The following is a 12,391-nucleotide window of genomic DNA, read 5'->3' as shown; positions in this document are numbered from 1 at the left end:
AAACAGCTGAAAGCAATCGTACAGGCTCCTTCAATGTCAGGACGGGGACAGACTGTTTATCAGCCCTACTGTCAGCTAATTTTGAACTGTGATGCTGAGTGAGCCTGCTTAAAACACCCTACTTCCCCCTGAAAGGGCAACTTTTATGACCCAAATGGTCACAAGGGGATGTTGGGGGGGGGGGGGGGGGGAAGGGAAGAGGGGGCAGAAATACTGAAGAGATTGTTTTGCTTGATGCTTCATTGTCAAAGCCAACAGCTCCCAATCAGCATCTAGACTTAGTCAGGAATCCAATTTTCTGACTGCAAAGGCAGGAATGGACCACAGCTGCAGGGTACAACCCTTACTCAAATCAAAGCTAAATGTAATTCAGACGTCGAGTACAAAGTCTACCATAACAAAAAAATAGGAGTAGGCCATTTGGCCCCTCAAGCCTGCCACGCCATTCAATATCATGGCTGATCTGCTCCAGTCCTCAACTCCTCTATGTCAGCTCCTCATAGCCCTCAACTCCGATATTTCAAACATCTATCTACCCCCTCTTTAAATACTTTGTGATCTAGCCTCCACAACTCTGTGGTAGAGAATTCCAGACATTCACTACCCTCAAGAGCCGGAATTCCTTCACATCTCAGTTTTAAATGAGTGTCCCCTTATTCTGTAACTATGTCCCCTAGTTTGAGATTCCCCCACTAGTGGAAACATCTTCTCAACATTTCCCCTGTCAAGCCCCCTCAGAATCTTGTATGCTTCAATGAGATCACCCCTCATTCTTCTAAACTCTAAATGAATAAAGGCCTAACCTAGTGAATCTCTTTTGAACTGCCTCCAATGCCAGTATATCCTTTTTTAGATATGGGGACCAAAACTGTACACAGTACTCCAGGTGTGGTGAGGCCAAAGTTATAACAAGACTTTCCCATTTTTAAACTCCAACCCCCAGCAATAAAGGCCAAAATTCCATTTGCCTTAATTACCTGCTGCACCTGCATGCTAACGTTTTGTGCTTCTTGCACAAGAACACCCCGATCCCCCTGTGCTGCAGTTTTTGGAGTCTCTCCATTTAAACAGTCTGCCTTTTGATTCTTCCTACCAAAGTGCATAACCTCACTTTCCTACATTAAACTTCATCTGCCAAGCTTTTGCCCACTCACGCAACCTATCTATATCCCCTTGCAGATTCCTTATATCTTCATCACAACATGCCCTCCCACCTATTTGTATTTCAGCAAATTTGGATAGATTACACTCTTACCCCTCCAAGTCATTAATATAGACAGTAAATAATTGAGGTCCTAGGACTGACCCTAGGTGCGTCAACATGAAACAGAGGAGGCTGTGGCGTAGTGGCAATGTCACTAGACTAGAGTCCAGGCTAATGCTCTGGAAAAATGGGTTCGAATCCTACCACAGCAGGTGGTGAAATTTGAATTCAATTAATAAATTGGAATTTAGCTTGTCTAATGGTGACCATTGTCGACTGTTGTAAAAATCGATCAGGCTTTATGTCCTTTAGGGAAGGAAATCTACTGTCCTTACCCATCTGGCTCCAGACTCTCAGCAATGCAGTTGACTTAGCTGCCTAGCAAGCCACTCAATTCCAAGGGCAATTGGGGATGGGTAATAAATGCTAGCCTAGCCCTGCAATACCCACAAAAAAAGGGTAATCATGACCTTGGCCTAGCCAGAGATCCAAGCTTCAAACTCAAAATATCTACATCTGGGTATTTATGTTGGAACATGGGAACTTTAGGATGGATGTGATGGCCCTCGAGGGGGTGCAGAGGAGTTTTACCTGAATGGTTTCAGGGATGAGGGAATTTAAGCTACAAGCTCAGGTTGCAGAAGCAGGCATCTCCTTAGAGCAAAGGAAGGGAAGACTTGGTGTACAAGATTATGACAGGTTTAGATAGAGTAGACAAGGACTAAAGGATACAGATTTAAGGTTTTGTGCGAGAGATGCAGGGAAGAATGAGAAGTTTTTTTTTAAAAACGCAGTAAATGGTAATGACCTGGAACACTCTGCCGACAAGGATGGTGAAAGCAGAGACCATTAATTATTTCAAAAGGAAATTGGATAGGCACTCGAGGGAAGTAAACTTGCAGGGTTACAGGGATAGAGCAAGGGAACAGGACTAATTACATTGCTCTACAGAGAGCCAGCATGGGCCAAATGGCTTCCTGTGTGCCAGTGTCTCAATGGGAATTTCTAGACAAAAAAGACCAGTCCACCTTGTTTGGCTTTTACTATTTTATCATGCAATCACCAGATGGTAGTGGAACTGTTCATTAATCACAGCAATTTGTTTACAACAGACCCAGATGAGGCAAGGAAAAGCACCAGCTGTGGAGAGCTCAGGGAACCACAAGCTGAATATCACTGTGGGGTGGCACAGTGGTTCACACCACAGCCTCACAGCTCCAGCATCCCAGGTTCAGTTCTGGGTACTGCCTGTGCGTAATTTGCAAGTTCTCCCTATGACCGCCGGGTGCTCTGCTATCCTCCCACAGCCAAAGACTTGCAGGTTGGTAAGTAAATTGGCCATTGTAAATTGCCTCTAGCGTAGGTAGGTGGTGGGAGAATGGTGGGGATGTGGTAGGGAATATGGGATTAATGTAGGATTAGTATAAATGGGTGGTGGTTGGTCAGCACAGATCTCTAAATAAAAAAAAATATTCCTCAAGCCTGCAGCACTCACCATGTTATGTCTCAAATCATTCATATACGGTGTCTCAAAATGCAATGTACGAGAAATCTAATTTGTATTCAAAGGAATCAGTACTATCTGCTTTCACGGTCTCCCTAGGAACCCTGTTCCATCAACTGACCCCTCGCTCACTGAAGTACTTTCTGCAGATTAGTTTTGAATTTACCCCCTGTAAGTGCAGCTCATGTCCTCTGGTACTACTGTCCAGTAGGTGGTGAAACAGCTCATTACCTGAGTCTTTTAGAATCCTAAAAATACCAATCATCTCATTTACAAGTGACCTCACTTCAAAAAAAAAAAGTATTTCACTGATTGTAAAGCACTTTTGGACAGAATCAGAGTTGTTACAGCACAGGAGGCAGCTATTTGGCCAGTCATGTCTGCGCTGGCTTTCTGAAAGAGCAATTGACCTAGTACCACGGCATCCTGAGGTTGTGAAAGATGCTGCATAAATGCAAAGCTTTTTCCGTAATCTTCTCTTTTCCAGTGAGAAAATGTCCAATTTACATCATTCCACACAATTCAGTCCCTCCATCCCTTCAATCATTCTAGTTATCCTCTTCTGTATCCTGCAATAAACACAGCATCTTTCTGTACTGTGGCAACCAGAACTGTAAATATTCCAAGAGCAGTCACACTGATGGCGGCAGGATTACCTTACTATTTCAGCTCATGACTGACCTTGTAATATCCCATTTGCTTCATTCATTGCGACTGAGCATTATTGTGATTGGTAATAAATTGGAACTATCAGATCTCATTTCTTATTCAATATCCATGCCTTGGAGGTTTTTTTTTTGTCCCATGGACACTTTGCATTTCTCTACGAATTTCATCTGCTCAATTTCTAAAGAGTCAACTCCTGTAGCGTATCCTCTTCAGTTTGGAGGCTTCTGACTTCATTAGCTTTGTTCTATTATGCAGATGGCTAAATTCTCATTTGCAGCAGACTAGACAAACATAAGGGAGTCACCCAGGGCTTATTCGAAGTCTGACTGGGTGACAGTGAATGCAATGTTCTATTGACATTCGGGCGGCACGGTTCTATTCGGGCGGCACAGTGGTTAGCACCGCAGCCTCACAGCTCCAGGGACCCGGGTTCGATTCCGGGTACTGCCTGTGTGGAGTTTGCAAGTTCTCCCTGTGTCTGCGTGGGTTTTCTCCGGGTGCTCCGGTTTCCTCCCACAAGCCAAAAGACTTGCAGGTTGATAGGTAAATTGGCCATTATAAATTGTCACTAGTATAGGTAGGTGGTAGGGAAATATAGGGACAGGTGGGGATGTTTGGTAGGAATATGGGATTAGTGTAGGATTAGTATAAATGGGTGGTTGATGTTCGGCACAGACTCGGTGGGCCGAAGGGCCTGTTTCAGTGCTGTATCTCTAATCTAATCTAATCAAGAAGGTTGTTCATGTCTGAAAGACCATCAGAACCCAGATATTAAGAAAATTCACTTACCAGATTTGTTCCAGTTGCTCTCTCACACTCCTCTTAGAGTAGAATATCTACTAGTGGCACCGTAAGCCCAGATCCTACTAGTGGCACCGTAAGCCCAGATCCTACTAGTGGCACCGTAAGCCCAGATCCTACTAGTGGCACCGTAAGCCCAGATCCTACTAGTGGCACCGTAAGCCCAGATCCTACTAGTGGCACCGTAAGCCCAGATCCTACTAGTGGCACCGTAAGCCCAGATCCTACTAGTGGCACCGTAAGCCCAGATCCTACTAGTGGCACCGTAAGCCCAGATCCTACTAGTGGCACCGTAAGCCCAGATCCTACTAGTGGCACCGTAAGCCCAGATCCTACTAGTGGCACCGTAAGCCCAGATCCTACTAGTGGCACCGTAAGCCCAGATCCTACTAGTGGCACCGTAAGCCCAGATCCTACTAGTGGCACCGTAAGCCCAGATCCTACTAGTGGCACCGTAAGCCCAGATCCTACTAGTGGCACCGTAAGCCCAGATCCTACTAGTGGCACCGTAAGCCCAGATCCTACTAGTGGCACCGTAAGCCCAGATCCTACTAGTGGCACCGTAAGCCCAGATCCTACTAGGTGAAACCCAACCCAAAACTGTTTCTCAACAGATTTGTGGCACCCAACTCCAAAGTGGGCAGGTATTCTCCTGAAAGCCAGCACTGATTTCACTGAAACAGGTTGAATAAAAAGCCACACACGTACAAAAGCCTTTACACTCGTTTTATACGTTTGACAAAACGCCATGTTGCAGCTGGTTTTTAAAAAAGGAAAAAAGACAGTGATTTTAAAGATCAGGAAAAACCCCAAAGCAAGGTAACTACTTCATTACAACTCGCCCAAGAAACATTTTACAGAGATACTATTCTCTATCCCAAGAACACAAAAACATCAAGTCCCATCCTCCCCCTCCACACGAAAGCAAATATGCAGTAATTATACACAATTTGCAAGTAGGGCTCCCTATTACAAGTTTCATACACCCCATTCCAAAGAGACCCCACCCAGTAAATAAACAAATTGTAAAGATGCCCCCCATTACATGAACAAGCCCCATTTTCAGACCCGCCCAGAAAACATGCAAGTTACATACAAACTACAATGAAAAGCAGCCCCATCACAAGATCTTGAATGATTCCCATTTCCAGACACCGCCCCCCCCCCCCCACCCGAGTAAACAAAGTAAACTGTAAATGTGTCCCATTACAAGAGCTTCGATAATTCCCATTTCCAGATCCCCCGCTCAAAACAGTAAGTTATACAGACAAATGGAGATAAAGACTTCCTTATTACAAGAGCACAAGTCCCATTTCCAGCCCCATCCCACCCCAGAAAACAATGCAGTCAGCTATTGAGTCAAATGTAGTCAAAAGTTCCCCCGTTACAGCAGAAATGTGAATAAGTCCCATTTCCAGCCCCCCTCCAAAGAATGAAAAGTCGACGAATCAATTAGTGACTTCCCCCAAAAGAAAAAGTGAACAGTGGCTCGAAAACTAATGGATCAGACTGACTCTTTAAAAAGGTTTAAATTAAATCCAGCAGCCGGTTCTCAACTCCATGTTTTTAATATTTCTTTGCCTCCCCCCCCACCCACCCCGGCGAGTCCAATGATCTACTTTTTAAACTAACTCCCAACTATCTTCCATCCATTAAATAGAACTGATCTTTTCGATCCTGTATCTATCTATCTGGCAGAAATGGGTTTTGGGAAAAGAGATAATACACAAAAAGAGAGGGGAAACTGCAGTGTACAAAGGAAGATCAAGAGACTGATGGCGCCTGGGGTACTTCATGGCTCTCAGGAGCACTGGCTACAATGAGAATGCCCTCCCCAAGATTTCTTGCTGTCGGCAGATCTTTCCCCCTGTTGCAATGTTGACGCGGCTGGCGACTGGGCTCTTGCATGAGGTTTATCCACGACACCCAAGTTGTCTGTCAACGGAAATCTGCGTGTAGGGTAGGCTTTCCCAACAATGAGGTGAAGAGTTCCCGTACTGGTGGGTCCCGGAGGAGTGGGAGGAGGGTTGGTCACAGCCGGCTCCAGTCCTGGGCGACTGACAAAACAGGATCACTTGGCCGATGCCAAGCCTCTTCAGTAGCCGCGGACCCTCGACCCGTAGCCGTTCACATAAGGCGCTCGGAAGTACTGCGGCGGCATCGGCCTCATCATGCCCGGCGGGGGGCGGCGGTGGTCCTGGTAGGCGGGCAGAGGCTGGGCACCGAACGGGCGGCTCCTGGGCAGCGGGCGGTACGGGTCGTAGCCCGGGCGGTCATAGTAGCCCAGGGCGGCGGCGGCCGGGCCGTAGAAGGGCTGCGGCGGACCCTGGGCGAAGGGGGCCCGCTGGTAGGAAGGCTCGGGCCCCCACGACTCCCGGCTCGGGTTGGACCGGGACAGCTGGACGAACATGTTCTGGCCCTGCAGCGTGGTGCCGTCCAGGGCCTGGATGGCGGCCAGCGCCTGGCGCTCCTGCTCCATGTAGACGAAGGCGAAGGTGCGGGCCACGTCCAGGTCCACCACCCGGCCGAACCTCTGGAAGAGCTCCTTGACGGCGGCGCCCGACACCGGCTCGGACAGGTTGCCCACGAAGACCTTGGTGGTGTTGCGCGTGCGCGCGTTGGCCACGCCCACCGTGATGTGCGCGCCGTGTACGTTGCTGCGGTGCAGCGCCTTGATGGCGCGCGTGGCCTGGCTCAGCTTCTCCATGTGCACGAAGGCGTAGTTGCGCACCACCTCGCACTCGCTCACCTCGCCGTACTTCTCGAACATGCTACGCAGCTCGGTGGGGCTGCAGTAGCGCGACAGGTTGCCCACGAATATCTTCACCATCTTATTTCACTTCTCTCTCACTCTTATAAATTCTCGATTTTTTTTCCTTCCACCCCTCCCCCCCCCGCCACCACAGACTCCTTCCTGCGCGGCAGCCACCGCCGGACTGACGCTTTGCGCAAAATGGCCGCCTATTTATATCGCCGGTGGTTGCGTGCCCCCTGACGTCACGACGTCGACGCGCCGCCTTGGAAAAGTGGCGCGAGCGCAACCGAATTTTCCCGTCGCGGCTTTTCCCTCCCGATTAAATTCCGTAATTTTGATCGGCGTTCATAGGAAACTGAATTATATCAGAATGGGTTATATTATTTACGGGGATTATTTTACACGGGAAGAGAGACGAATAACCGAGGTTGAGGCCGCGAGAGGCTGGACGGTAATTCCCCCCCCCCCCCCGTTTTTCTTTAGATTGTGTGTGTGTTTTTTTTCTCTCCGTGTGTAATTTTATGGGGTATTTTGTGTTCGCGGTCCTGCGAGATGAGCCTTCTCGTGTTGGAACAATCCGTTGGTAGGAGTTGGGCGAGTGGTTGCCCCTGGCAACCGTCCGTCACTCGCAGCAGTGCAGGAGGCGGCCTGAGTTTAAACAAAGGCCGGAGGAGCTGCAGGCAACTCTGAGAGAGGATTGGGGGGTGGGGATAAGATAGGGGACGAGAAGGATGGGAGGAGGGGAGGGGAGGAGGATAGGGGGCGAGTAGGATAGGGGACAAGGAGGGGGGAGGATAGGGGACGAGTAGGATAGGGGACAAGGAGGGGGGAGGATAGGGGACGAGTAGGATAGGGGACAAGGAGGGGGGAGGATAGGGGACAAGGAGGGAGGAGGATAGGGGACGAGGAGGGGAGGAGGATAGGGGATGAGTAGGATAGGGGACAAAGAGGGGGGAGGATAGGGGACGAGTAGGATAGGGGACAAGGAGGGAGGAGGATAGGGGACGAGGAGGGGAGGAGGATAGGGGACGAGTAGGATAGGGGACAAGGAGGGGGGAGGATAGGGGACGAGTAGGATAGGGGACAAGGAGGGGGGAGGATAGGGGAGGAGGAGGATGGGAGACGAGTAGGATAGGGGACAAGGAGGGAGGAGGATAGGGGACGAGGAGGGGAGGAGGATAGGGGACGAGTAGGATAGGGGACAAGGAGGGGGGAGGATAGGGGACGAGTAGGATAGGGGACAAGGAGGGGGGAGGATAGGGGACAAGGAGGATAGGGGACGAGTAGGATAGGGGACAAGGAGGGGGGAGGATAGGGGACGAGTAGGATAGGGGACAAGGAGGGGGGAGGATAGGGGACGAGGAGGGGAGGAGGATAGGGGACGAGATAGGATAGGAGGGGGGGAGGATAGGGGATGAGGAGGAGGGGGTGGGGATAGGAGCGGGGAAGAGAGAAGTGGAGGTGGGAGGGGGAAAGAGGAGTGGAGTGGAGTGGAAGAGATTAGGGGAAAAGTGGGGAGGACGAGGGGTGACCCTAAAATGCAGTTGGGACGCATTCACTTGGAAAATCCGACATTGGTTCGGAATTTTACAAGAGGTGGGTACCATGGAGGAATGACTTCTCCCAACATCGTGGTGGGACCTTAATTAAGATAGTTAAAATGGCAATTAACCCAAATGTTGTGGTGCTTTTATAATTTTATCAACAACACACATATATCAAGGGGCTTCTGAGTCCCAGCAAATTAAAGGGGGCAGCAAGGAGATGACAGTTCAGTGCTGCCTATGCCAGTAAGCCATCTGGAGAGCCAATGTGTGATGGAAGGGAGGGTCATGAATGGAGGGCAATGCCAGGCAACAGCAGAAGGAGCGGTAAAGGTGCCAGCACTGAAGGAGGGGTGCACCACAGCCTCCTGCACAAAGTAGGGCCTATTCCCAGGAGAGGGTACGGCTAATGATCTCCAGATGTCTGAGCAGCAGTGTCAGTGTACCAGCTGAAGTGAGAAGTGCACTGGTGGAGGGTTCGGGGGAATGTTGTGACAGCGCACCCTCTGAGGATCCCTGCTCCCCAGAGATGGCTGGCTGGCTCGCCTCCGTCTCGACCTCTGTGACCTTCAAGATGACCGTGATCTGCATGAGAGAAAACAAACATTGAGGGGTTAAGGGCTTCCCGTTTCTTCATCCCAACTATGTCTGATGTGGAGCTCCATCTGTCCAGTGGTGGACACATGAGCACAGTCCCTCATATTGTGGGTCTGAAGCACCCTTGTGCCCCAGCACTCATTCACCCACTCTTGTGATGACGCTCCTGTTTTGCCATCAGCATTCGATTGGCCGCCCTGAGACCCAGCCAGTTCCAGGGCGGTGGCCTCTGTCAGGGTCAGCATACACAGGACCAGAACCCCTCCCCTGGTCTTGGCCCTCTCTCTTTAGTGTTGTGTGCCTGTTTCTCCTTCAAGCAGTTAGTTTCTCTACAAAGACTAGCACAACACCTATGCTGGTGGCAGCCCTTTTCTCCATGTTGGGGGGGCTCACAAATGCCTCCTCCAGACGGGCGCTCTCGACTGACCTTGTGGGTGTCACTAATGACAGACAGGAGCCTCTCACCCAGATGCAGCCATGCCTCTGACAGGAAATACTGCTGCCTGACCCTGTTGCCACTGACTAAACTCCCTCCTCACCAAGTGCACCTTCTCGTGTTGCCACATGCAAAGCAGTATGAAAAACTCTTCCTTAGCGCGAAGGAGGTCATTGATGCGTTTGCAGCATTGCACCCAGATTCTGGGGATGACCCCACAGCTTCTGACTTCCTCTGAAATCTCCATCCAGCTTTGCTTGGTCAGGTGAGCCGGTCCCTTCTTTCTGTCCCTTGAGAAGAGGACCTCCCAGCTTGCCCTTGCAGCTTGGAGGAGAACCTGCAGGGAGGCATCACTAAACTGTGGGGCCGCCTGCTGTCTTCCTTCTGCCATGGCCACAGCAGGCTCTCGTTCAGCTCCTTCGGGGATCTTGAGGCCAGCCAGGCAGCAGGAAGGGGGTCTTCTAGTCGGTAGCACTGAACGAAGAGCTGGCTGCCCTTTAAATATTGTGCCAGCACCTGGCATTGAGTCAGCTGATGCCGCCTCTGATCATTAATTAGACGGGACCCGCGCCTCCCCTAATGAATTGGCCATGCGCTGTGTGATTGCGTTTAGCTGGTGGCTTGATGCTCAAGCATACGTGGCAGCCACTTGTGGTGCCACTGCCAGAACCCGCAGTCTCCGTATAAAATTCAGCCCATGGAGGCATAAATGGAGACCATTCAGCCCATCAGGTACATGCTGCCACTCTGTAGAGTGATCCAATTGGTCCCATCCTCCACCCCCCCCCCCCCCCCCCCACCCACCACTTCCATAGCACTGCAAGTTTATTTCCCTCAAGTGCCCATCCAATTTCCTGCTGAAATCATTGAATGTTCCCGCTTCCACCACCCTCGTGGCAAGCGAGTTCCAGGTCGTTACACTCGCGGCATTAAAAATGTTCTTCCTCATACCCCCACTGCGTCTCTTGCCTAAAACCTTAAATCTGAGTACAAGGTCTAGGGGACAATTAGTTAATGGGAACAGCTTTTCCTTGTCTACCTTATCTAAACCTGTCATCAACTTGTACACGGCGATCAAACCACCCTTGATCCAAGGAGAACTTAGCTTTTCCAACCTAACCTTCTAGCCAAAATCCTCCATCCCTGGAACCATTCTGGTAAATCTTCCTTGCACCCTCTCAAGTACCCCAACATCCTTCCTCGAGTGAGGTGACCTGAACTGGATGCAATACTCTAGTAGTGACCTAACCAGAGCTTTATAAAGTTTCATCATAACTTCCCTGCTTTTGTGCTCAATACCTCTATTTATGAAGCCCAAGATCCCACATATTTTGCGATGTACTTTCTCAATATGTCCTGTCAGCTTCAAAGATTTGATGCACCTGAGCTCCCAGGTCCCTCTGTCTCTCCACACACTTTAGAACTGTACCATTAAGTCTATATTGCCTCTCCCTATCCGTCTGGCAAAATGCATCACCTCACATTTCTCTGTATTAAATTCTGTCTGCCAGTTGCCTGCCCATTCTGCTAGCCAAACTATGCCCTGTTGCTGTTGTTTTACTGCACCCAGTCATATCTATCTATCACATCCATCATCCAACTCCATTAACCCCTCCATCTCCAACAATCCATCCCCATCTATACCAACATCTTCATCCATCCTGGTCAGTCCATTCATCTCTGTCAATCCAATCCCATCAATCCCTACATCTCCAACAATTCACCCTTCCCCTTGAATCCACCCATCCCCATCCATGCATCCAACTCCATCCGTGCATCCAACCAAATCCATCCATCTCCATTCATCCATCCATCTCCATTCATCTATCCATCTCATGAATCCAGCCATCCTTGTCACCCAGTCGCTCCGGACCCTCCCCTTCCACCCTCCACCCCTTCCTCCCCTTCCACACGCCACCCCTTCCACCCTCCACCGCTTCCAACCTCCACCCCTGTCCCTCCCTCCCCCCCACCCTCAGTCTTCCCTCCCCACCCTTCCCCATCCACCAGTACCCCATCCCTTCACCTGTCCCTGTCTCTCCATCTTCATCAAACCATCCCCATCCCTTGATCCCCATCAATCAATCCATCCATCCCTGTCAATCCATCCCCATCAGTCTGACCTCATCAATCCCTCCATGTCCATCCCTGCACATCAATCATTCCCCATCCATCCATCCATCCATCCTCCCTCTTCCATTCGTCCACCAATCCAACCAAATCCATCCACCCCCATCGATCCATACATCTCCATCAACCCATCCCCATTAATCCATCCATCCCTGACATTCCATCTTTTACACTCCAAGTCCGTCCATCCCCGTCCCTCCGCCTGTCTCAGCCCATCCGCCTGTCCTCATCCATCCATCCCCATGAGTCCCCATCCACCAGTCCTCCATCCCTCCATCCGTCCCTGTCCCTGTTCCCTCCATTGTTAATCCACCCATCCCCGTCAATCCATTCCTGTCAATCCATTAGTCCCCAGCAATCCATCTGTAGCGATCCATTTACCCCCCTCAGTCCGTCCATCCACATCATTAAGGTGTTGTACTTAAGTTTGTATTTTGTTGCAAAAAGTTATGGTCTTAAAATTTACATTTTGATTTTGTTTTATCGTGCTTTAGTGATCTTTTTTGAAAAGTTTGGAGCACTCTCGCCTGAGTCAGAAGATTCTGGGTTCAAGTCCCACTCCAGAACCTGAGCACAGCAGCCAAAGGCTGACACTCGAGTGCAGTACTGAGGGGTGTGCTGCATAGTTGGAGATGCTGTCTTTCCAATGAGATGTTAAACAGAGTCCCATCTGCCCTCTCAGATCCTGTGGGACTATTCGAAGACGGGTAGGGGAGTTCTTCCCAGTGTCCTGGGGCCAATATTTATCCCT

The 12,391-nt window shown here is 50.0% G+C and overlaps 1 protein-coding gene across 1 annotated transcript; it reads right to left on the bottom strand.

Annotated features, from left to right (window-relative positions):
* Positions 1 to 4,889: 4,889 nt before the first annotated feature.
* Positions 4,890 to 7,103, bottom strand: LOC137356084 (RNA-binding protein 4-like). Its single transcript, XM_068021895.1, has one exon. It carries the CDS (start codon positions 7,006 to 7,008, stop codon positions 6,274 to 6,276), a length of 735 nt encoding a protein of 244 aa, XP_067877996.1. The 5' UTR covers positions 7,009 to 7,103; the 3' UTR covers positions 4,890 to 6,273.
* Positions 7,104 to 12,391: the final 5,288 nt, after the last annotated feature.

This window comes from Heterodontus francisci, chromosome 44 (assembly GCF_036365525.1).
Source record: "Heterodontus francisci isolate sHetFra1 chromosome 44, sHetFra1.hap1, whole genome shotgun sequence".
In the NCBI taxonomy this organism is placed as follows: domain Eukaryota; kingdom Metazoa; phylum Chordata; class Chondrichthyes; order Heterodontiformes; family Heterodontidae; genus Heterodontus; species Heterodontus francisci.
Note: the sequence above shows the minus strand (reverse complement) of the source record. Positions and strands in the feature narration are given on the sequence as shown.

Excerpts from the sequence above, each read along its gene's own strand:
- LOC137356084 (XM_068021895.1), bottom strand. The coding sequence starts at position 7,008 with ATGGTGAAGATATTCGTGGGCAACCTGTCGCGCTACTGCAGCCCCACC.